We start from the raw sequence: 26,089 nt of genomic DNA on the forward strand, positions 1-26,089 counted from the left end.
AAAATAACTTCACTAAAATTATATACAAAATTATTCATTTTATTTTATTTTATTTTTTATAGAAATTGGGATGAGACAGAACTTGAGCGGGACGAGCGTAATATATTAAAAAATGAAAAGTATGAGTTAAACAGGAGAAATGGAAGGAGAACAAACAAAAAGAAAATAAAAAAGAGAGTTAAGAGAATCTAAGATGACTAATATTACAAATATCATCATCAATCATCAAATTGCAAAAAGTCGGAGCAGTAGGCCACCAGTTAATTGCCGAAGAGGAAACTCCACATTTTGCAAGAGCGTCTGCAACTCTGTTTCCTTCCCTGAAAATGTGGGTAGAAAAAATGGTCATCCTTGAACAAATGTAGAGACAATACAACCAGTCTTGACGAATAGCCCATCTAACGCTTTTTAATTAGATTAACCATATACATCGAGTCTGATTCAACCCAAAGATGATGCCAATTATTCTCCCAAGCTAATTTAATTGCGAAAATTGCAGCTCTCAATTCAGCCAAATAGGCAAAAGAACGAGGGATAGAAAACACGAAACAGCCTTTTGAGAAACCGCGAGAGTTACGAAAAATTCCACCCGCCCCCGCCTCACCTGGCGTACCAAAAGCAGAGTCATCAACATTAACTTTAACCCAGCCAGGAGGAGGCTTAATCCAACGGACTGAAATGATGTTGGGAGCAGGAGACAACCTTGGTGAAGCCTTCAACGTCACGGCTTGAAGTGCAAAATCCTCTAGCACTGGTAAAATACTCCATGATCATCCAAAAGAGATTGTTCTTAGCGCGAATTGAAGGGAAAACCTCGTTGAAAATTGCTTCATTCCTAATGTACCAAATTAACCAAGGGGAGCCTAGTCGAAGGAGTAGTTCGCAGAGCACTATGGACAGGCTGCAAAGGGCAACGTCCCTTTTACAGGGAAAGTTTGATTTCGTACTTATTACGGGGATACCTAGTCTGCTTACTTCCCCACGGCCCATGGCTAAATAGCACTTTGGCTATCACAAAAGACCACGCACAGGTGCATTCTGCTGTAAGTCCCCATTCTTGTTCCGACCTAGGATAATAAGCTCATGAGCTTGGTCTTACTTCACCGTCGAGAAAGAAGACTTCCGTCGACAAGTTTAACTCATACGTAGCTCCCTTCTTCTACGCAAGTGACAAAAGCAACACACCAAATCAAGGACACCTGAGAGCCGAAGCATAAACTACACAGACTGTCGAAGAAGTGGGTAAACTGGGAGTAACGTGGCAAAGAACAATCGAAAAACTGCTCAAGCACCCGTCAAAGAGAACCTGCAAAATAACAGTTAATAAATAAAAGGTTAACGGACTCAACATCCACACCACAAAGAGCACATCGAGAAGCTATAAAAAACCCATGGCGCTGGAGCAGATCTTGAGTCGAAATCCGACCATGCAAAACTCTCCAAAAGGTGAAAGAACGAGAGGAGGGGATGTGGGGATTCCAAACAAACTTATGTCAATCCACCAAGCCGCCGAATAATATTTCTTAGCATTGAAATTACCTTTCTCAAAGAGCTGCCAAGCACAGAAGTCATTACTATCACGACCTCTTTGAATTGACCGAATACTGACTTGAACATCCGAAGGCAGATTTTCTAAATTAATCCACTCAGAGTTAACCAAAAAAATCCTCGACAGAATTATAACGTTTACGCTTATCCCGCAAATCAAGCCCCCAATCTATCCGCCACAACCCAATAACAAACTTCAACAACCATCGATAGAAAATTACAACTTCAACAAACTGCTATTTGCTGTTATAAAAGCATCTCTAACCAAACATCTAAAACTCTTCTTTTAATTACAAAAATAAGAAAATTAAGTAAAAAAAAACACCCCTTAAATTTGTCTATTATAGCACAATAGTAACTTTAAAATAGAACAATAAAATCATTAAGTTTTGCTTTAACCACAATAAAAACAAAATGACTGATTTAGTATCCACATGACACCAGAAAACTGATGTGAACGATTAGCAAAGAACTTTATGCCACGCGTAATCTGCATAAGTACATTTTGTCACATCACGTGGCACAATTATAAAAGAAAATAGAAATGTAACAATTAAACTAACTATGGTTATTAAAGGGCGGGCCGGTGCATTACGCGTTCCCGCTAAATAAGGATCCGAGGAGGGATCCCACCACAAGGGTGTACTGGGGCAAGCCTTTCTCTACCAATTTTTTGACAAGAGGCCGTGACCTCTCGGTCACACGACAACAACGTTTACCGCTTTACAAAAAAAACAACTATATGAATTTTTTCTTCTACCAACCCCCTTTTTAACTCAATGCCACACAAATTTACCTAATTCATTTCTTGTCTTAAGCCTAAATCCTAAACTCATTTTTTCTTCTACCAATCCCCTTTTTAACTCAATGCCACACAGTAGACACATTACAAAATTTTACCTACATGGATAACATGTGGCATAGAGGTCCATTGCCAATCGTCCACATCATTTTTTCGGTGCCAAGTGGACGCCAAATCAGCTATTGTGAACCGAGCAAAACTTTAGCGACTTTATTATCCTATTTTAAAGGCAAACTTGAGTGATCATGCACAGTTAGTCACTGAGCTTACATGATTGTCTCAAAATGGTCACCCAACTTCAAGTTGTCAATCAAATTACTCAACTTTGAATTTTTGTCTCAACCAAAAGGGATTGAAATGTGATTGACACATGAGCACGAGTCAACACAGACCTCTAACCGAAACGACACATAGCAACAAATTTAGTTTTTTTCATAAAAATAAGAGATAAAATACCAAAATAGACCTATAGTTTTTGAGAAAGTATCAATTTAGGCTCCAGATACAAAATAGTATGTAATATAGGCTTAACGTTTAAAAAATGGTATCAATTTAGCCCTCGATAACGGATTGGACACGTCATTCCTATTACTCAGTTGAGTTCTGATTTCTCCATCCATGTATAATTGACAGAATTTAACGGAGTAATATCAATAACGTGTCTCGTTCCGTTATCGAGGCCTAAATTGGTACTCTTTTTTAAACATTAAGCCTATATTGTTGCTATTTTGTACATAGAGCCTAAATTGATACTTTCCCAAAAACCATAGGCCTATTTTGATACCTTATCCCTAAAAATAAACTACACGTAGTTGTCACGTGTCGTTTCAGTCAGAATTCTGAGTTGACTCATTCTTATGTGTCACAAATGTCATCAATGTGAGTGATTTTATCGTGACAAATTGAAATTCACTAGCATTTTAAGACAATCATGTAAATTCAATGACTAATGATGCATTTAATCCCGAATTCTCACCTATATTTGAAATTGAAATTGGCATGAACAAGGGCATATAGAAAACAATACAGCCCAGCCCAAGAAAAATGGAACTGAAATTGGCATCAACAAGCGCATCTAGACTCAACCACTCCATGATTGAGTATGGAAGAAAGCATAATTTCAGTTTTGAGAATGACGTAAATGAAACTGTCCCAAAACAAATCTACATAGAAAAGAGAGATGGATAATATATATATATATAGATAGATAGATAGATAGACACATGTATATGCTTTCAAAAAAAAAATATATACATATATAAACTACATAACTCATCTAATTCTCCCACTAATTAGGAACTTCTATCATCCAAAAAACAACATGTCTTGTGGTGCATTTACCAGAGGAGCTAACTCTATAATCTCTAAGTAAGCCTACATTTCTTTTTTATATTTTCAGTTTGATTGTATGCTTTCATTACTGATCCGTTAAATACAGGCCAGTGATTCGGAAAGCTTACCAGCGGAAATGCTCTTCTTCTTCTCTGGACAACACATTGCTCGAGAGAACGAAGCTCGACACTGAGGAAGTTAAGAAAAAGAGCATCAGTGGAGATAATAATGATTGGATTCCAGATGAACGAACCGGGATTTATTATCCAAAAGGCCAAGAGAAAGTAATGGAAGGAATTCCTCAAGCAGCTGCAAGAGATATTGATCAAATTAATTGGTTCTCCTAATCAATTAATTATCAAAATAAATTGAGCACATGTAATGTAACTATCAATGAATTGAAATTACTGTACCTTAGATGTGATTAAACTAAAAATAAAACAGATGCAGGAATACGTAATAGTAGTAAAAATGGAGTATCTGAAATTAGGTGAAAGTGTATGAAACACTTATAATCAAGTTAATTGGTTCTCCTAATCATTTAATTATAAAATTTAAAAATAAACTCAATAAAATTAATTGATATTAGGGATAATTCCAAAAATAACCTCAGTGCTTTCGGTGACTTGCAGATGAGTGTCTGTTGTTTTATTTGTTGCACCGTTTGCAAAACCAATGACTTTTAAGTTGGCATTGACAATTTTGACAGTTGATTATTTCAAAATAGAAAATTCCAATAATTAAATTTGGTTGGTACTATATTTTTCATGGAACCACGTTTTTTATTTTCCAAATTATTTTCTCTCTCTAAACATTAACACTCTCTCTTAACCAGCAAGACCTAAATAACCTCAAAACTAAAAAATCAAAGAATTAAAGTTGATAGAATATCATCAATCATTGAAAACTTTTAGCAGTATAAATCTAAAAGTCCTTGGTTTTGCAAAAAAAAAAAAACAGACACCTATCTGCAAATCTGCGAAAGCACAGGAGTCATTTTTGGAATTATCCCTTAATATTAATGTATATCTACTAAAGTTTAAAGCATACCTAATCAGAAAGTGCAGTGATCTCTCAAGACTTGCCTAGCAAGATCAATCGCTCCACTTTTTTTATACATCAAGTGTAAATTGTAAGCTGCCTCCCTTCGAAGGTCACAATAACCCGGGTTTAAATTTTCAGGAACGTCCGTGTTTTCATTCAGAAGTTTCGGAATTGGGTAATCCTTCTCATATGTTTGAAGCACCTTCTCATAATATGAAGCTGCAAGTGTTACAAGTCCAACATGATGATACGCGCGAGCGATATTATATAACGCCTCCTGTAAAGACACCTATATCACCGAAACACATGAGTTGCCGGAAAACATAACCGATACTTGAACAATATAAGCTGAATAACCTCCAAGTCCCTCAGAAATTTAACATTTAAATTGTGTACATTTCCTGAATCATGATATTCATATTCTGTATGAAATCATCTAATTGAGTAACTGATATATTTTTATTAGATAGAGTAAATTTTAGGCATAAAGCCCATTTGGTCCCCTAAATTATAGGTACAAAATCAATTAAGTCCCTATTCTACATAAATCAGCAAAATGGTCCCTAAACGATGCAATACCCACTAATTAAGCACAAACTAACAGAATGAACCATTATTGAATCTTCCCTTCTTCCATTTCTTCCTACTTTCCCCTTAAACACGTTTCAGGCTCTCAACCATATGTTTCTCTTCTTCATTAACCTTAAACACGTTTCAAGCTCTCAAAATTAGCCGTTTGCTTCTCTTCTTGATCAATGGCGCTTTGTAAATTGCCATCAAATCGTCTCTCAGGCGGTTACAGAAGTGCCTCCCCGACTGTGTCTCTTCAACATTCATCAATCTCTTCCCCTACCTCATTACAACCTACAGTACCACAAAATGAAGCCAAATCTAATTTCCACAAAGAATACCTAAATTCCTTTCCCTGCCTGTCGGGGAGAAGCTGAGGAAGAGTCTCAAAAGCATCACTGGAGATAGAATCCACTTCGATGGACCAGCTCCTCCGGCGAAGGAACCAGAGGCTAGAGATCCTAATCGTTTTGGAATTTCGGTTGAAGACGCGAGGAAAATCTTGAGGCTGTCTCAGATGGAGAAACTGAAATCGAAGCTTAGGCAAATTCCAGAGAGCTCAATTCAAAATCATGAGTTCATTCAAATCTGTATTGAAGTGTGTGGAAACCAAGACGAGGGAGTTGAGTTTGTTAAGACTTTGGATCAGTGTCGAAATGTTACCGTTTTTGGGAGTATTGTCTATCAAGGATGTCGAACAGAGGAGAAGTTATAAATGTCACTGTTAGTTTGTGCTTGAAACTTTGGGAGCGAGTGATTGAACAAAGGCTAAGGAGGACGGTGAAGATCTCGGAAAACCAGTTTGGCTTTATGCCGGGAAGATCAACTATGGAAGCCATCCATCTAATGAGACAATTAATGGAGCACTATCGAAATAAGAAGAAAGACTTGCATATGGTTTTCATTGACTTGGAGAAAGCATATGATAAGGTACCAAGGGAAGTACTTTGGTGGGCCTTGATAAGGAAAGGCATTTCGCGGAAATATATTGACATCATAAAGGACATGTATGAGGGAGTATGCACGAGTGTACGTACTAGTGTTAGGAAGACTGAAGAGTTTCCTATTACGATTGGAGTGCATCAAGGTTCCGCACTAAGCCCATTTCTTTTTGCCATCGTTATGGATGAACTAACAAGTTCACTTCAAGATGGTATACCATGGTGCATGCTGTTTGCAGATGATATTGTGTTGGTTGAGGAGACGAAAGAAGGAGTGGAGATGAAGTTGGAACTATGGAGGCAAACTCTAGAATCTAGAGGCTTTAAGTTGAGTCGAAGTAAGACAGAATATTTGGAGTGTAAGTTTAGCGGCCGTAGGAGTAGGGAGGCAGGGACAATCATCCTAGATGGGAGAGTTGTTCAGGCCTCGGATTGCTTCCGGTATTTAGGATCTATTATCCAAACGGATGGAGAAGTAGATGGAGATGTTGCTCATAGGATTAAAGCTGGTTGGTCGAAGTGGAAGAGTGCTACGGGTTTCCTTTGTGATCCCGGCATGCCTAATAGATTGAAGGGAAAATTCTACCGGACGGCAATTAGACCAGCATTGTTATATGGTACGGAGTGTTGGGCAGTGAAACACTGCCACATCCATAAGATGTCGGTGGCGGAGATGCGTATGTTGAGATGGATGTGTGGTCACACGAGAAAGGACCGGGTGCGTAATGAAATAATTAGGACAAAAGTAGGGGTCACATCTATTGAGAATAAAATGAGAGAAAACCGACTAAGGTGGTTTGGCCATGTGAGACGTAGAGCGCTTGATGCGCCGGTTAGGAGAACCGAAGAGTGGCAAAGGGATGTAGTGGTGAGGGGTAGGGGAAGACCTAAGCAAACTTGTCGGAGGGTGATCGAGAGTGATATGAGTTTATTGGGAATTGAGGAAAATATGGTAGTGGATAGGACGGAGTGGAGGGAGCGAATCTGTGTCGCTGACACGACTTGATTTTCACGGTTTTATATGATGGTTCATGTTAGCCGACCCCGAATCATTTCGGGACTAAGGCTTTGTTGTTGTTGTTAGTTTGTGCTTGATTGGTCGGTATTGCATAGTTTAGGGACCCGTTTGCTGATTACTATAGAATCGGGGCTAATTGATTTTAGCCTTATAGTTGAGGGGGATAAATGGCTTTATGCCTAAATTTATATGTACATCAAGTAATTAATAGATAGTTTAAAATGCGAAAAAAGTTTGGAAAAAAAAAAATTCCTATACAATTGACAAACCATTACATAAAACCCCCATATTTATAACACTGAATCTCAAATTTTATATTTAATGGCAGAAATAAAGATACTAAGCCGAGCTAAGATGAAATACATAAATATGGTCCATAAATGAATAGGTGTGCACTGAGAAAACAAAAACACAGGCCTTGCATATGATGACTCTGTGCAAAGTTAATTTCCAGATATGGTGCAAAAATACCTCTAACATCTAAAATAGTGCAATTTTACCCCTAATATTAGCAGCCAAGAGGAATTTTACCCCTAAGGTTGGAATTAGACCAGCATTGTTATATGGTACGGAGTGTTGGGCAGTGAAACACTGCCACATCCATAAGATGTCGGTGGCGGAGATGCGTATGTTGAGATGGATGTGTGGTCATACGAGAAAGGACCGGGTGCGTAATGAAATAATTAGGACAAAAGTAGAGGTCACATCTATTGAGAATAAAATGAGAGAAAACCAACTAAGGTGGTTTGGCCATGTGAGACGTAGAGCGCTTGATGCGCCGGTTAGGAGAACCGAAGAGTGGCAAAGGGATGTAGTGGTGAGGGGTAGGGGAAGACCTAAGCAAACTTGGAGGAGGGTGATCGAGAGTGATATGAGTTTACTGGGAATTGAGGAAAATATGGTAGTGGATAGGACGGAGTGGAGGGAGCGAATCTGTGTCGCTGACACGACTTGATTTTCACGGTTTTATATGATGGTTCATGTTAGCCGACCCCGAATCATTTCGGGACTAAGGCTTTGTTGTTGTTGTTGTTGTGGTTGGAAAATTTAGTCAATTTGAGAGATAATTCATCAAACTGTCTTCTCAGTCACGAATTTTTCTATCTACACTTCACATCGCGTCATTTTATCACTCATTTGTAACAGATCACAAACACATGAATAGACGTGGAAAAAAAAAATTATACTGTATTTTGTACGAGTTGGAAAAAAATAAAGCTACTAAGCTGAACTAAGATGAAATACATAAGTACGATCCATAAATGAATAGTTGTATATTGACAAAACAAAAACACAGCCCTTGCTTATAAGGACTCTGCAAAATTAATACATTTAGCTCATATCAAATGAAAATTTTCTTCAGCCTCAAAGTGTGAAAAATGTCCGATGAACATTGGAAATTTGATGCACCAACCAAAATAAATTTGATATGATAATGAAAGCATACCTTGGAACTTTTAGCATTCTGTAAATTTTTGTAAAGGAATGATAAGCCTTGTGCAAGACATTGATTCTTATTTTGAAGTCTAAATCCAAGAGCTAAATTAACCAATGATGTTCCTGGATAAGACAAATCACATTTCAACAGTTTAATAATTTTGTGATCTTAGCACAGTATAAAATCTTCACAAAAAAAAAAAAAAAAAAAAAAAAAGCATATAGAAAATTCTCTCACCGGCGCATAGATTAATTAGATGACTCTCAGGCTGCAGTTTATAAGCTGCTAAGTATTCTCTTGCAGCATCTTGATGATGACTGGCCATGTTAAACTGATGTCCACATATGAGAATAGGTGATATACATTCATCATGTTTGGTTCGCATATAGCGTAGAAACTTCGCATGCTTTGAATAGATCTTTCCAAACCTATACCATCACAAGCAAATTTCGGAGTAAATAAGAAAGAGATACAACTATATAAAGCTCAAAAAAACCATGATGGTAAGCACTCGATGTTAGGAAATAGAGAAGAAATGATATATACAAGGGATAAGGTGCAAAAATACATAATGTTGTCAACCAAGAGCAATATTACCCCTAACGTTAAAAATGGTACAATTAAGAGCTCTAAGTTGGTAACTTGGTCCAAGTTTAGACATCCCTAACAGATTTCCTCACTCTGTTAAAAATTCTATTCCCCTAATCTATGTGGCTGCCGTTACATGATTAGCAAAAGAAAAAATGATATTAATTAAAACCCAATCACATCAAAACCTGTCCGCCTCTTATTGTATTGAAAATCGTTGAAACCAACTAATCTCAAGAAATTCCATTGATACAAATGTGAAATATTCAGAAACATGAAGAATTTGTAAGGATTACAAGGAGCGATTATTCATAGAAAAAATATGAAATATATTTAAAGAGCTAAGGGGTTTGTAGGATTTTTAGGTTTCTCCTTGGTTTCAAATATCACCTGAGAGGTTTAAATGAAGTTGGGTTCTTTTGGTTTCAAATAAATTAGTAAAATATCAACAAAATAATTTTTGTTCATGTTTTGTTAAACGCGCCAATTGTTTAATGACGAAAGAAGTGGTCTAAATGAACAAGTCTTGATCGGAAATCCTCCTTTTGCTCCTGGTATTTTTGCGAAGCCAAGAGAAAGAGCAGAAAAACAAGAATGCAGCCATCGTAGATTAGGGAAACATAACTTTTAACAGTGTTAGTGAAGCTGTTACTGATGTCTGAAATTGAAATTGGACCAATTTGACAACATTATGTCTTTAATTGTACCATTTCTGATCTTAGGGGTAATATATTAATATTGTTCTTGGTTGACAATGTTAGGGGTATTTTTGCACCTTATCCCTATAGACAAAGCGAGGGCGAGCCTTGGCGCAACGGTAAACGTTGTTGTCGTGTGACTGAGAGTTCACGGGTTCGAGTCTTAGGAGCGGCCTCTTGCCAAAAAAATTGGCAGGGGAAGGCTTGCCCCCAGTACACCCTTGGGGTCCGTCCTTTTGTCCCTATACACAAAGCATATTGCAAATAGCAAATCTCCCTGCCCCTTTCCATTTTAGGAAAGAAATGTCCGCCTCGCCTTCTAATATTCCCAATTCAGGCAATCTCCATAAATCATTCTAGCATTTGAATTCAAATCAACCATTGTTTTAACTTTTCAAAAGAATATTATAGCTTCTGAAGACAGCAAAGATTTGAAAACAAAAAGACCTCCCATTTCAAAAAAAAATATATCTTGAGGCAGCAAGGAGACATAGAACAAAATGTACAGGGTAATGTTAATGTCCCAATTATTTTTTCGTCCTCCGGTTTAAATTTAGAGACAGCTTCGCTATTTTACAAGAGAACAGTATGTCCAGAACAATTTGGAGAATTTTAATGTTCAAAATCAACAAAGAAAAGAGTCCAAGTCTTTTGTTGGGAAAAACCATCATTTTAAGCCATTGCACTATTCAAATTTCTTCTATTGAACGTTTCTAGTGTTCTATTGAGACCTCAAAAATCACATAAGCACCTTTAAGAAATAACTGACACAAATGGGAAAACCCTTGATGCGACTTAAATAAGTAGAATTTTATTTGGCACAATGTGACTTAAAATAGAAGTTCTAAGGCACTATTAAAAAAATCGAATATTCAGAACCTCAGTGATGGTTTTCTAATTTGTTATTCAATCATATGGCATATTTGAAAGCAGAGAAATGTCAGCATCCATAAAACATGTGGGCCCAATTTGTTGGAAATATGCTGGTTTTCTTGACATCTTACCAGCCTACCAGTAATGACTTTGGATGATGTTCAGTTTGATAAGCTAGCAGTCTACTTTAAGTTTTGGCCCATGTATTTGGCCCAAAACTTCAACTGCCTCCCTTGAATTTTCAGAAGTTCCAAATTACCATCTATTCTTATCCAATTGCATTCAATAACCCCCTATGCTTGTCCAATTGCATCCAATAACCATCTAATCTTGTCTAAATTGCATTCAATAATCCCAAAACTCCAACTGCCCCGTGAACTTAAAAAGTTCCTAATTATTTGTGTATTTGGCATTTTTTTTACACGTGACGGAGTGTCTTCCATTTTCTGCTTCCAACAAATTCTATTGAAAATAGGGGGTTATTGAATTTAATTGGATAAGACTAGGGGGTCATTTGGAACTTTTAAAAGTTCAGGGGACATTTGAAGTTTTGGGCCAAATACAGGGAGCAATAAGGCCTTAAGTTTTTGTTTGTTCTAAATTTTGTCTCTTGAATTTCTTTTCGTCTGATACATTCATTCATATCAAGATGTATTTAAATCTTTAAATAATACCCCATGACTTGCATGTTTCAAAATACTAGGGATCTACGCAAAGTGCACTAATCCATGAGAAAATATAAAAATCTAGACAAAATGAAGCTAGTATGATCGGGTACCTTGAAGTAATTTTGTAATAGGAGTTCCAAGCAGCAACGCTGTACGGATGCCGCACAACAATGGTCCGCATACAGTCAAATCCATGCTTAGGGTCTATAGTCTTGTATGACATTTCTTCAAGAAAAAAGAAAAAAGTTCTTATAAGGTCTCGAGAATCTTCACACATATTTTAGGATGGGTATCCAAAGAGAAACTATAGTAAAGGCAAGAAAGAAAAATAATAATAACAAATAATAAGTGAACAATGGGAATTATTTATATTCTAAGGAATTAAAGGACAACTTTTTCCTTCTTTAATATCTTCATAGGTCCAACTTTTAGAACAGTTGACAAGGATGAATATCAAGTGATAAGTTTGGGAATTACGTGCTTCGAGAGATTGAAGTTCCTCTTTCATCTCAACAGGCAGTTTTTTGTAAGCCAATCTTCGTATAAGGTTGATAAACTCTAGTCCTTCCCAATATCTTTCCAATGATTGAAGTGCTTTGCACAACTAAACCAGACAAACAGGTGAGTTCTAAGTTACGAAAATGTAACAGCATTTATTCAACATGAATAAGTATAGGGCCAGGAGGGTGTCAAAGAACTTGCACATATCAAAGAAAAAGGGAAGTTTCAAAACAAGAACTAAAAAAGTACATACATCAATAATCAGATTATGATGCTCTTCATCCTTCAAAAAATTAGGAAGAGGGGGAACTGTGATTTCTTCGTCCTGAAACCAGGCAACAGATTGAAATTAAAAAAAATTTACAATTTGACTACAGTATCTCACATTTAATGGTCATATATATGGAAATACAATAAGTTACCAATGATTGATCATCTGAATCATCACTATGCCAATCAAGGCCAGCAGCTCTTGCGGCAGCTTTCTCTTCTTCCTTCTTTTTAAGCATCTTCTTTGCTCTAGCAGCTTTCAATCTAGCATTGATCCTTAACAAGTTAATCTCGTGTACTCACCAACATAATCTCTAATATAAGATACGGTGCATGTCTTATAGGACTGTCATATATTAATATGGAGTGGACCTTTAACTATCAACTTAAACTTTTGGTTCAAACGGTTCCTTAACAAGGACCAAAGAAGATGTCTCAAATGTAACACCATTCTGCTCTTATAACTCGGTTTAACTGGTGATCAAATTCGGCGCCCTCATATAATTTGTATTGGTGTCAGATAAGATTGAAAATTAATAGGAACTAGCTTGATTAGTGTATTTTTATTTCAGAAGCTTCTTTCTACTTAGTAATGCAAGATTCTTATACAATTAGAACGTGATGAATCTGCTACTGACTTGGTGCACATAACTCTAATGTAATTTTGTACACATTAAAAAGAGAAGAATACGAGGATTCCTCTAAAACAACTTTCTGATCATTAGAGATTTGACGAAACCTCACAATAAATAGAAATTACTTGTGGAACTTTTAAGCAAATAGCTAATCAACTAATAGTTTTAGGTTTCAATATAAAACACGAGGTAGCTTAAGAATTTATAAAAGCAATGAAAGCTTTTGTACAAAATTTCGTCATACGAATCTTATTTTGCACCCAAATCTAATAATTCACTTTTGGTTGATTGGAGCACATGCTTAGTTTGATTAGCTCACATGTACAAGCTAGAGGTCACTGGCTTTCAACCAAATGTGTTCCATCTTCTGTGGCATTATGATATTGATCCATCAATTTCATCATGGTTGAAGATTATAAGAACATTGATTTCATGTAAACCTATTTTAATTTGATTATATGGAGATTAATTGGTAAAGTAGACTAGCTAGCATCTTTACTTCAACTTGTATTTTGATGAAAATATCTCATGAAAAAGTTAATTCTTTTATTGTTGAACAAAACATGACTACTTACAGATCCAAGCGAGAAGCCAGTGGCCTAACTCCGCCAAATACATCATCAGCTTCTCCAACATCGAGAAGTTTGGATCTTTTACGGAGAATACTAGTTGTCAGTCTTTTACTTACCTAATTTATATTAAAGAAAAATGACAAGGAATTAGAGGAAAATAATACTAACAGTGACTTCAAATTATGCATGGTATGCTAACATTTTGTGAATCGTGACTCATGAATCATAAGATTCAGTTCAAATTCATAATATTATAAAATATAAAATATTTACGATGTTGAACTCAAAATATTATCAAATATTAGTCTAGAAATGCAATTTTAATGTCAAAAAAGAAATCATATCAATCAAGTACTTACAATTCAAATCTAATGCAAATACAGTCCTAACAAAACTAATTCACAAATCGGACTCTGTTTGATAACTTAGTGGAGATGGAGAGTTTGAGCTTCTGACTCTTTGCTTTGTCTTGCTGTCAACTTGATAACAATGGAATGAAACTAGTTTGAGTTGATAACTTGAAAAATAACAATCGGACTAGAGGATAGTGGATTTAGTAGTTACTGTTGAAGTTTTTGGTGAACAATGATGAAGATCCGACTTGAAATACACTTCAATCGAATCGTATGATTCGAATTGCGAATAGTAAGATTATGCTACAATTTAGATTCACCCTATAGATTCGGCTCGAAATAGAGATGAATCGAATCGTAAAATTCTAACAGCAGTGGTTGTACCCAATCGAGATCACACCTAACAAGACATCTAGTTGAACTACGCATATAAGGTTTCTTATAATAATTATGATGCGAAAAATAGGAAAAAAAAAGAGAGCTATATGAATAAGCTGCTAGTTACATATAATAATGATGCAATTACCTTCTGCGGAAGAGGTTTGACACAAAGTGACTCACGAACCAAAGGGAGTATTGTATTGACAAATTCTTCAAGCAATCCCTTAGCCCTATATATGTAGCAAAGCTTCAGTTTTATTTTCCCATCAAGCCACCACGGTTGTTTCTGTTGATCAGAACTTAAATTAACAGAATCTGCAAATTTAAGGCACAGGACAAAGGTGAGCACTTTGGTCATTTACATTGGGAAAAAGAAAAGAAAAAGATCAAGCTAGTATTACCTAAATTTTCTGGAGGTAATAGCACCAAAATGGCTTCATCTTCTTTGCCATCTTCAAGCAGAAGTGAAGTCAAAGCCAATCTACAGTCAATACTATCTTCGAGTCCAGGCAAAGCTAAAGGGGTACATTAGTTAGGCCAACACATTTTATTTAACTGCCTGGAAAGTAGAATCAATCTTGCTTTCTAAGTTATGAAGAGATACAGATGAAAGTATACGGAAAAATCCAAGGAGAGAATAAACAACATGAGCTAGCCTGCTAGAGTCTAGAAACTTTTGTTTCAATGTAAATAGAACTAATAAAATTTAATATATAAAGCCTCTAATGACCTAAACATCTGTAAACCTCAAAATGTGATCCATATTGCCATTGCAACTAAGCATACCCCAGACAAACCCCGCATTATGTTAAGAGCCTACTTCCCATGCCTAAACAAAGATCTAAAAGATGTACAACATTGAAGGTAACTGAAGTTTGAATAATATTGAATCAATATATATTTTATATGCCCTTTCTTAATAGTGTTTCCAACATTCTATGACTGCAGAAATATCTTTGACGTTGCCTTCCAATACAGTTATTCAGCCTTTCTGAATCTATCGTTGAGTGGATCATCCTCTAAGGATTGTTATCTACAATAATATTCTACCAGTACCCGTTGATCATACATATCAGTTTACTTTATCACTCTGTCTTCCTACAAGTTGCAGATTATATTTTCAGTGTTACTCTAGTTGTTAGTTGCAATCATGGTGAGGCCTTTCAAGTCCTATTAGTTATAAATAAAATTTAATCTGCAATCTGCAATAAGAAAAAAAATGCATATTAATTGATACAATAACCTATCAATCAATATTTTTCCGTTGTCATGTCCTTTATTTATGAACATATCCGAAAGCATAAACTATATGCAGAGCTAATTATTACATGCGCCCCAACGTTACTACAATTACTAGTTTACATGAATTTCTAAATCAAACTATGACATCCACATTTTGATTTCATGTACCATTAAATTCTTCTGTTGAAATGTTGTTGTTTCTGCTAGTTAATTTGACATGCAATTATTATAATTATAAAAAAGGTAAAAGAAAACTATTAAATATAGCATGCCCTCAAAGGTTTAATCAAGCTAATAGATCCTTGTAGATTTTGAAGTCAAGCAATTAGGTACCAAACATTTGAGTAAAAATTTAAGTAGGACATTTTCACTATATGGGCCACTAGTTGGAGAGAGGAAACATATTTCTTTAACCTCAAAAGGTTATGGTCTAAGCTTCAAATGCAATACTAACAAAAGTGTACCCCATGACATGACACATGATGGCAATTTCTCTCCACAAAATCCGCCATGTATAATCTGTTTTCACTAAGATGCTCAAGTCAAGAACCCATGTTACCTTTATAGAAGAACATAATTGCTTTCACACGATCATCCAAGGATAAGTAACATTGCGCAATTTTCAAATGAATATAGCCCTCCTGGAGAGAAATGCAAACATAACAATCTGTTATGGATATTCCGTTGTTCAAATATATATAATTGTATAGATCTCAAGTGTGTGCTCTCTATGTGTTTAGGGTCTTTTAATAACGAGTCCAGGTGAATATTTAGTTGAAGGAGGCAGGAAAAATTACGAATAATTAGAAAAAGGAATAGAATATACATCTAAAAATAAAAGCATCCAGATAACATATTATAAAACTAGAAAACTTGAGAGAGAGAAATGACTCATGATGACCACTAAATGCAACAAGGAGTACATGCTTTACAGGATACACCATCATGAAATGTAAATCAAAACATAAAAGCAATCCTTACATTGTCAACTCCAGCTTTTGACTCCAACATATGATAATACTTCAGTGCAGCACGAAAATTCCCAAGAATCATGAAGGCATCAGCTATATCAACTATAAGTCCGGCATGATTAGAAGCACTATCCCCTTCCAGATCAGTAAACAGAATCTAAAAATCATGAAAAAAGACTTCAGAGTACAAATAACAATTCCTGAAAAAAGAACAAAAATAAAAGCAAAAAGACAAAAATCATACCCAAACTGATACTCATCTAGATTTTATTAAAATGACCAACACTTAATGACTGATTTTTTTAAGGATGCTGAAATTTTCTGGCAGTTTCTAATGATCCTTAAATCCCATCTTATATGGCAAGAATGAACATCTTGTAACGCAATAAAATTCAATTCTAACACTCTAAACTAAAATACAAACCCAAATCCCTTTATAAATTCCCTTCGCAAAGACAACTTATCGAGGTACAGGTACCCATATTGGGTTTGCATGTTTCCTTTAAAAAAGGGGGGCCCTGTGCACTACGCGTCCCCGCTGAGCGAGGGTCCGGGGAGGGGTCCCACCACAAGGGTGTACTGGAGGCAAGCCTTCCCCTGCCAATTTATTTGGCAAGAGGCCGCTCCTAAGACTCGAACCCGTGACCTCTTGGTCGCACGAGGTCAACGTTTACCGTTGACCCAAGGCTCGCCCTCTGCATGTTTCCTTTCTATGAAATAAAAAATGAATGAGAGAAAAAGAAGCGTGGATTTATATCTATAATAATTTAGAATTAAAAAAAACGTCTTCTCAGAGTACTGTGGTTTCAACAAGTTAATGATTAGTAAGCTGCCTATGTTTTCCAGAAAAAGTGCTGCCTCAATTACCCATCAATCATAATGGAAAGGGAATAGTATTGTAATTTTAAACCTACATTTTAAACAAGACATGAAAAGATAAGACACTTGCACCTTTGGCTTTTGCTGACATGGCCCAAGGATTGTTTTCCAAAAAATAACTGTTGTCTTTCCCTCCCTCACTCCCATATAAACTCTGAACAGGATTCATGATGTAGCAAAATAGAAGAAAAATTGCTTGTTTTAAAACTAACTAGTTAGGTCACACAGTTCTGATCCATTAGAGAAATCAAGAAAAACCAGCTTGGGAACAAGAGATCAATGACTAACTCTGTCAATGCAAACTTTAATTCACAAAGTCTCAATCTTAACTGACCAATACAATGCAGGTATTAGAGCAAATCAAAAAAATAATATGAAGCATAGAAAGCCGAAACAGACGAATAAATGAAGGAGGAAAAAGAAACTCAATCAGAATAACAGAATTCCATGGAAGTTCCTACAACAGAACTATTAACATTGTCCAGGACATTATAATGATTCCTATACGGGTCAATTTGCTTTATGATCCTTCGATTTTGTTTAAAGACTAATTCTTCCAGCTTATAAATTCATATTTCAACAGAAACACTGGTAGAGAAGTAACACACCAAAAATTAACAGCACATCGAAGAAGAACCACACATTCAATTGAACATACAAATCTATGCTTTCAAAAGCTGCAAAAGGTAAGAGAGGAGAAAACACGACAAAAATATTTAAATATTTCCTCCTCTCCTCTTTCCATTCAGTCAGGAACAAACAGCAAAATATTTAAATATTTCAAATAGTGGACAGAAGTACATCAACAAACCTCCGCCTTCTCAATATTTCCAAGGTGAAGATAGCAAATTCCTGCTTTGATTTTCAATTGCAAAGGCATTTCCTTCCCCTCATAGTATGCCACATGAGCACGTTCAATATGTTGAAGAGCATTATTGTATGCGTTAGTTTCCATGAGTAGAGCAGCAAGCAAGTCAACCACATCGATATCAGCTCCAGATGGATGACCCTTGAGATAGTCCTCTAAAATGCTAACACCTCGTTCTGTCTGCCCACTATCAGAATATAACTGGCATATAAAGAAAAGAAAAGAAAAATCAAGATCCACTACATAATTAAATTTGAGCTGATATCTTGAACAAATTTGTGCCCAGCAATAAATAGCCTCGTGACATCTCCATCAAGAGCTTATCTAGCTCACATTTTGGTACAAGCATAAACAGTATGAAAATTGTTACTGATGTTAAATTGAAGGGGCCAATCTAAATCATAGTATCTGCATTTTTATTCCTGGTATCTCTTTTCATAAGCAGATTGATGATAAGAATCATTTTTATTCTCATCTTCTTTACTATTTTCTCTTACTCATTAAACAACCTGGTTTATTCTTGCTCCTCTTGTTATGTCTTTACTTTCAAATCCAACAATACTACTATTTTTATACCATATTGGTCTCTGAATAACAGAAAACCATACAACTTACATCTATCAGAGCTGATTCCTAAATAAATATAAGCTAATGATTATGACCGTCGATCTCGGTCAAGGAGTCTGGGGTATATGGGCCTCCATTCTACTTGGCCTTAGCTACATCTTCAGTCAAGCCATAAAATCTTATTTCCTTATTCACTACCTTCTTAAATTAGTCTGATACTGCTAGATGTTGAAAAACCATCTCAATCGACCTTCCTACAAATATTTTTTCAATATAAGCCACTTGACCATTCTTATAGAAGTCATAATAAGTTCTTCTTTCCACCACTTACACATTTCTTCACATACACTAATTCCTCCCAAGTTCATTCTTTGTGCAGTCCTGTTTCCGTTTCTAGTATTCTCAATTTCTCATAGTCACCACATATCATAGCATGGCAAACAATGATCTAGACCTTGCCCATAAACTTGTAGCTAACTGAAACTAGGTTACATCAATTAAAACTGACAGTTAGGAATGCTGCACCGGAACCTTGCATACATTTCATTATTTAATCATATACAGAGCAGAAAAGCAAGTGGTAAAGGTTGATGCTGCTAGCTGCAAACTCACCAAGACAAGGACTGTATTTTTATGTCACACCAGCATAAATCCTTATAGTACTGACAACCCTTCCATATATATATTATATTCAAGTCTTAATTGTGTTGCAGTGCTTAGCATTCAATTCTAAGAGTCAGATACAGACCACACAAAGCATATGAGGGGAAAAACATACCAAAGTGATATTAGTATCGCAATCTAAAGGAACTGAACCACTAAATATTGTGAATTGATTTTGCAAGCGTAGGAAAATAACTAAATAAATAATGCTCCAATTAAGAGACACGAAAAATAAAAACCTTCGCAGCTATTTTTAGAGCCTCAACATCTTCTGGACAAATTCGCGATATTCGTTCATATGACTCCGCAGCCCTTTGCAAATCTCCAAGTTTAACAAAATGTGATGCGTGCAGAACTCTTAGAGCAATATCATTAGGATCTGCTCTTATAGCTTTAGAAAGGCACATCCTGGCACGAGCTGCATCTCCTCTCTCACTGCATTTCATTCAAGATGTCAGTCTGAATAGAAAATGAGGCCCCACCAATATATCTAATCAAGGACTAGAAACTCCTATTGGTGGTCCAAATTTGACAACATCACATATTGATATGTTTGTAAGTACATAGCTAATCCACACTGAACAAAACTGGAGCCCATTTTATTATATTTTTTAACTTTCGAACACTTTTTGTAAGTTATATTTGCATCTGAACTTTTATCACCAACTATATTAGAGGAAGCAACGAAGAGGAAAAAAGATCATCTAACCTTCTAGAATCCAAGAAGCTAACTTAACTACCATAGTTATTAAAGATGCAAGGCACATTAAGGCACAAGGGGGTCCTGGATCCGAGGAGCAAGGCTCAGGCTCGCGCCGAGCAACGCAAGGCGCCCAAAAGAAAAAATAAGTAAAACCATAAATGACAATAGTTAACATTTGAGAAATGATAAATTCTAGGAATAACGGTCAGTTTTGCCTCTAAGGTAATTGTGCAAGATCAACATTACCCCTATCGTACAAAAGGGTCCAATATTGCCCACATGATAGAAATCCTAGCCAGCTAAATTATACTCTTTTTTCCAATGAATTCCATTTGTAGTTTCCGTCAGTGTTTACTTATAAAAAGGTAAAATTGAACTGAGATTTCTATCGTGGAGGTAAAATTGAACTAGGGTTTCTATCATAGGAGCAACATTGGGTCATTTCATATGATAATGATGAAATTGCTCTTTTCCGACAACCTTAGAGGCAAATTTGACCCCTGTCCCTAAATTCTAGAGTTGAATCAAATCCTTAAGTTAACTAACAAAAACTTTTTTATCCTAAAATTATTTTTATTTTCATTAAAGGATTACCATTAGAAGATATTATTAAATATGGAGTTGGTGGCTTTGGATTCTTCACCGCTGTCACTAGCTCATATAAATATCCGCAGCCAGCCTTCTTTTCTTTTCTTACTAAAATAAAAAGGTTGGTTTCTTCTTCCCTTGAACTACCACCTCTTTCTCCTCCTAATAAATTATATTTCCTATCTTGTGATCTCCTTTTGCCCTCCTGCTTTCTTCCTTTGCTCAAATCCAAAATGGCTCTATCAAGTCCAAAGCACCACTTTGCTGGCTGGAACTTCTCTCCCCTTCTCTTTTACAATTGAATTAGCTCCTCCATTCTTGTTCATCTCTATCAAGTCTTGAATCCTTAAAAAAACACCCTAATTTTTTTTTTTAATAAAAATAAAATTGTTTTGGCATGCCTCCTGTACCATGTTGGGACAAAAAGGCATGCTCAGCCGAGCACCTTCTTAATAGCCGCCTGCCTTTTTCCTTCTCAGGCAATAGGTCTGTCGCCTACCTCCTTCTGCCCCTCAGACGCACCTTTAATAACTATGATAGCTACATGAGAGTAGCTCAAACATTGTATATCACCTAAATAAGCACTTAGAACACTTACAAAAAAAACGTAACCATGTAGAGACAGCTTTTCGTAGTTTCAACTCATAGGATTAAATTCATTAAGCAGCATTGTCAATGATAACTTACTTGTACCAAGCAAAAAGCGTTTTCCACAAAGGTGAATCTTTTGGCATAAGACGAGCTGCAATTGTATAAAATCCCATTGCTTTTTCAGTATTACCGAGCTCAATATGGATAAGTCCTAGTGTATGGTATGAATCAGGCACATGTGGTGCTAGCCTTACAACTTCATTCAAAACAGGTATGGCCTGCGAAAAATATTCATAAGCATAAGCAAAGAAACACTCGCTCACCAAATATAATGCCCATTTTACAGAATCCAACAAACACACCAGCCAAAACAAAGCTAACATAATTAAAGATCATGAAACTCTAAGTTGAAAAAGCAACTAAAGACGCAATTTGTTTTGCAAGGCCTCAATTTCCATGGGAGCAAAAATGCATTTATTCAAATGCAAAAGGCTAAAGACTTAAAATTTAATTTCGTTAACTCAATTTATTTTAATGTATTTATTCAGCCATAATTCATTCCTAAAATTGAAGTTATTAAATGTAAAGGGAGCACCATCAAATGCAAAATCACAATTAAATTGCAAAAAATAGCTTACCTCTTCATAACGGCCATGTGCATATAGAACGGTAGCATCACCAAGCATCTTTGTTATCTGTGGGCTGAGTTTCTTTTTGGATCCCTTCCTTCTACCTCTCATCTTAGCCTACACAAGATACATAATATCTAAGAAGAATATAATAAACATAGATCAGGATAGCACACTTTCTTTTTGGATCCCTTCCTTCTACCTCTCATCTTAGCCTACATGAACAAAACATTTAATTTAAATTCTATAGATAAATTTAATATTTAAAAATCAATATAAATAGGGGAATATTTGGAAGTTAATGTATTCTTTGTAGTTACGTCAAAAGGTGAATTTGAGCATACATTCATGGGACGGAGGGAGTATACATAAAACCTGCAATGCAACTGCTGCCTAATACTAACTGCTATTATAACAGCTACCTTGTGCAGTTACTAAGATGACAAACAGTTTTATGGCCCTGAGATATTAGTTAAAGGATGGTTAATTTTATGGTTAGTTTGATCTTCTGATTTATGTTCAGGGCTCGTTTAGAGAGAACCCTTCAATCTCAAGAAACTAATCTTCTGGATAATGCTTGCTTTCTTTCATTAAATTTCTTTTGAAATAAATATTACATAGAACCTGAAAATGCTGCCTATACTAACTGCTATTGTAACTGCTGCCTTATGCAATTACTAAGATGACAAATGGGTAATTTAAGCCATATACTTAGGACACTTGTACATAAGACATATATACACATATTTAGGACACTTGTACATAAGACATATATACACATATTTAGGACACTTGCACAAAGGATCACACGTACTTAGGACAATTACACATAGGGACACTTAGGACACTTACATAAAGGTACATATCAGTAATATCATGAAACTGCAGCTGGCGCATGACAGCATCCGCATATTCCAAATGCGTTATTGTATCAAATAGTCTAAATAAGCACCATTTTATCAACTATTATTTGATTCTGGGCCTGAGGCATAGATGAAGTACTTACAAATTCAGATGAGTGAAGTTCAATTAGAAAATCAAAGCCAACTAGTATTTCATTGACCAAAATAATGCCCATCTGATGAGAGTGAGGCACATCTCTTTTATGTGTTCCAGAAAAGGAAGCTCACATCAGTTAAAGAAATAATGCAATCAAACTTTGTTAAAAGATTAAGTAATGGTGGTTACAATTACATGTCAGAGAACTTTGAAAACCACAAGCTCCAAGTTAGAATCCTAAAAAATCCTATTCAAGAAGTGAGACAATTTAATGATACATTCAGAAAATACAGGAAGGGGCAAAAGGAAGGTACGCTCAAACAGATATAGGAAGGAACATGAAACAATAGAACAATGAAGTTTCATGCAGTAGAATCAACGTCAACATATAATTTTAGGTGCCTATTTCTCACCTCTAAAACCTAAAAAAAAAAAACTATTTTTCTTTTTGCAAGATAATTGTTGTATACAACAATACACACAGACAAGCACACATACACACAAATGGCATACCTTCTTTCTTGACTTCCTTCGAATACCATAATTCATGGCTTCCATTATTTCATCTGCTGTAGCTCCAAACATATCCTCCAGTCTAGCCTTCTTCCCTGATCCTGAACTGAGACAAGGAAAGACATTTACAAATAATACACTAGAACATTCAATCACAAAGCTGATGAAAGGAGGGAAACAAAAGGAAGTGGAAACAGTGACCTATGTTATGACACTTAAAATATTCCAGGTGTAATCTTTTTTCGTAATACTTTCAAGCCCTATCTCTTTTTATTAGCATTTTATTTCATAGCCAACTAACTTTGTTAGTAAAAGAAAAAAAGAACACTTTAAACTACAAGTTACTGATACAAACCCTTCATTGTTGGCAAGTCTTTTACGCTTTTCCGCAGCAAGAGCTTCATATTCAACACGATTGAATTGCTCAAAATGTGAGACTTGTGAACCATCGTCAGCATCAATTTCAAATGAATTAAAATGATTCTCTTCCTTCTCCTGCTCTTCAAATTCCCCATCATCGCCTTCGTCATCATCATCATCGTCTTCTTCTTCTTCTTCTATCTCTCCATCTTCCTCTCCTTCTTCACTACTCATATTCAGCGCATCATCTTTAAGCTCGCTAACTTCAGTTTCCATGTTCTCTACTCCCACATATCACACAAAAGCATATTAATTTGTAGTTCCACAAATAGATAGGTTTAAATAACTATCATGCTAAATGTAAGAAACATAAAAACAAGCATATATATATATATATATATATATGCAGAATTCCAAAACTTCATATGATGAGAGACTCTGAAATCACAAGAGCCATGCCAGTGGCCGATGAGTGATGGTGGCAAAGAAGAAGAAAAGAAGACTTTATTGTCAAATAGGAAAAAATTTATGCTTCTCTTCTATTTCAGGGAGATGAATTTTGAGAAGAAAAAAAATCTAAATAATTTCAAATTTGTATCCCTAATAATTCTCTGCAATATCAATCGAATTTAAATGTCTGTTTGAGCTCTCTTTATCTTTCGACGGAAATCAGCAAGAATTGGCCTAGGAAATAGTGATTCGACTACCTGAGATAGATCAAGTTGTAAATCTCTTCTTAATTTATAATCATCAACATGGGATTTTTCTATTCTAAGAATACAAGGTTTTAATACTATGTAGCAATTAGAAGTTTATCCCCAATAAGAATGCAAATCAATATTTCAATTCTAAATCCTAATAGCAACATAAAGTTTAGTCCCAAACCAAAGTACTAGTAGATGAATGAGAAAAATAAAACCAAAGTATGCCAACTCAATTCAAAAGTTAAAGAAGTTGCAAGACTTCTCTGAGCTATAATTTCCTATTATTTTATATGGGATAATTCCTTTTATAGCATTAGTAATATAATTCCTACAACAAAGTCACTTTTTGTTTAATGGGATAAATTGCTTAAGAACAAATATCATAGCAGTCAGCAGATGCAATTTATCACATACAAACAAAAGGTGATCCAACCGTAACAATTAATTTCTAAATCACTTAATTCTTCAAAAAAAACCTTTAGTACAAAAAAGGGGTCATATGTGCTTCTCCTAATTTTTGTTTCAACAATAACTTATTGACAATTGTTCATTCATCCAGCTGAAAATAAAAACAAAACATCTAGACCTTGAAATCAGTGACAATGAGTACTCCAATGACTATGAGTTTTAGTTGTTTTTTTCTGGGGGTGTTTATTATACCCTAATAAAATAACTAAAACTCCATACGGACTTCAATGGAGATTTCCAGTGACAAGTGGGTGCTCAAGCCCTATCCCGACCCTCCTAGATTCGTCCTGCTTAAAATGCCTCAACTGACTGAAGGAGGCAGGAAAAAGAAGAAGCACAACTTGAGTTTTCTAGTTAAGACTAGAACCCAAGTAACCAAGCTGCTGTACAAGCATATCTACATCAACTTCATCACCAATTTCTTCCCCAATATCCTCATTCAATAAATCATCCCAAAATTTACTTGTTTTTAATATTGAATGGCATTTATAGTGTTGGCATGGTTAATTAACCACATATGCTATCCAAAAACCCAATTTATCTATTAAATATTAAATGACAAATGGAATGGAGATTGGGGACCTTACAGTGTAAGGCTTACACGAACCTAGCTATATATACATTTGATGCAGTTCCACATAATTAAGTAGCTTCAATGAATATATTAGGAGTGATTAATCCTTGCAAAATTGCGTATAGATAACTTAAAATTCATTCTAAATACAACAAGTCAATAATAACTAAGATAGCAGCCGTTCTTACTTCACTTCGTAGCTCTCTGTTTATCAATGGCTGAAACAGAAAATACCAAAATCCAAGCCAGACACTGAACGAAAAGATAAAGACAGCATACCCAGACATTGCTACTTACCTTAATCAACAACGGCGGCGAGAGATCGGAACAACCGCGGTGCGAGAGGGCGGTGGTGCGAAACGGAACGAAGGCAGTGCGAGACGGAACGACGATGGTGCGAGAGGACGGTTGTGCGAAACAGAATGAAGACGGTGCGAGACGGAACGACAGTGGTGCAATAAGGAAAACGACGGTGCGAGGAGATTGAATGGTTGGCGGCTTTTTTTTTAGAAGCTATAAGTTGCAAAAATAAGCTAAG

General features: G+C 35.7%; 1 protein-coding gene across 11 annotated transcripts; it reads right to left on the reverse strand.

The window, feature by feature from the left end:
• Positions 1–74: 74 nt before the first annotated feature.
• LOC136202270 (uncharacterized) lies at positions 75–26,089 on the reverse strand. Of its 11 annotated transcripts, none has more exons than XR_010674391.1 (21): positions 25,849–26,089; positions 23,801–24,086; positions 23,446–23,551; positions 21,943–22,050; positions 21,401–21,582; positions 19,662–19,857; positions 18,136–18,393; positions 16,456–16,602; positions 16,034–16,115; positions 14,634–14,747; positions 14,378–14,547; positions 13,502–13,614; positions 12,444–12,555; positions 12,275–12,346; positions 11,998–12,124; positions 11,631–11,745; positions 8,931–9,121; positions 8,703–8,815; positions 4,733–5,015; positions 3,811–3,871; positions 75–320 (listed from the first exon to the last, which is right to left on the reverse strand). XR_010674391.1 is itself a non-coding variant. In XM_065992785.1 (20 exons), exons 2-19 carry the CDS (start codon positions 24,079–24,081, stop codon positions 4,737–4,739), a joined length of 2,766 nt encoding a protein of 921 aa, XP_065848857.1. In that variant the 5' UTR covers positions 24,082–24,086; positions 25,849–26,089; the 3' UTR covers positions 3,581–3,871; positions 4,733–4,736. The 11 variants fall into 11 exon arrangements, 4 of the variants coding, with proteins under 4 accessions (XP_065848857.1, XP_065848856.1, XP_065848859.1 ...); XR_010674387.1 differs by having other exon boundaries at positions 3,811–3,991; positions 25,849–26,088; XR_010674390.1 differs by lacking the exon at positions 75–320 and adding an exon at positions 327–1,306.

Source organism: Euphorbia lathyris, chromosome 8 (assembly GCF_963576675.1).
Source record: "Euphorbia lathyris chromosome 8, ddEupLath1.1, whole genome shotgun sequence".
NCBI classification, from domain to species: Eukaryota; Viridiplantae; Streptophyta; class Magnoliopsida; order Malpighiales; family Euphorbiaceae; genus Euphorbia; species Euphorbia lathyris.

Coding starts and splice junctions, on each gene's coding strand:
- LOC136202270 (XM_065992785.1), bottom strand. CDS start 24,081: ATGGAAACTGAAGTTAGCGAGCTTAAAGATGATGCGCTGAATATGAGT. Junction 16,116..16,455: donor CAAAAGCTGGAGTTGACAAT/GTAAGGATTGCT, acceptor ATTTCTCTCCAG/GAGGGCTATATTCATTTGAA. Junction 13,615..14,377: donor TCAAACCTCTTCCGCAGAAG/GTAATTGCATCA, acceptor AATATAAATTAG/GTAAGTAAAAGACTGACAAC.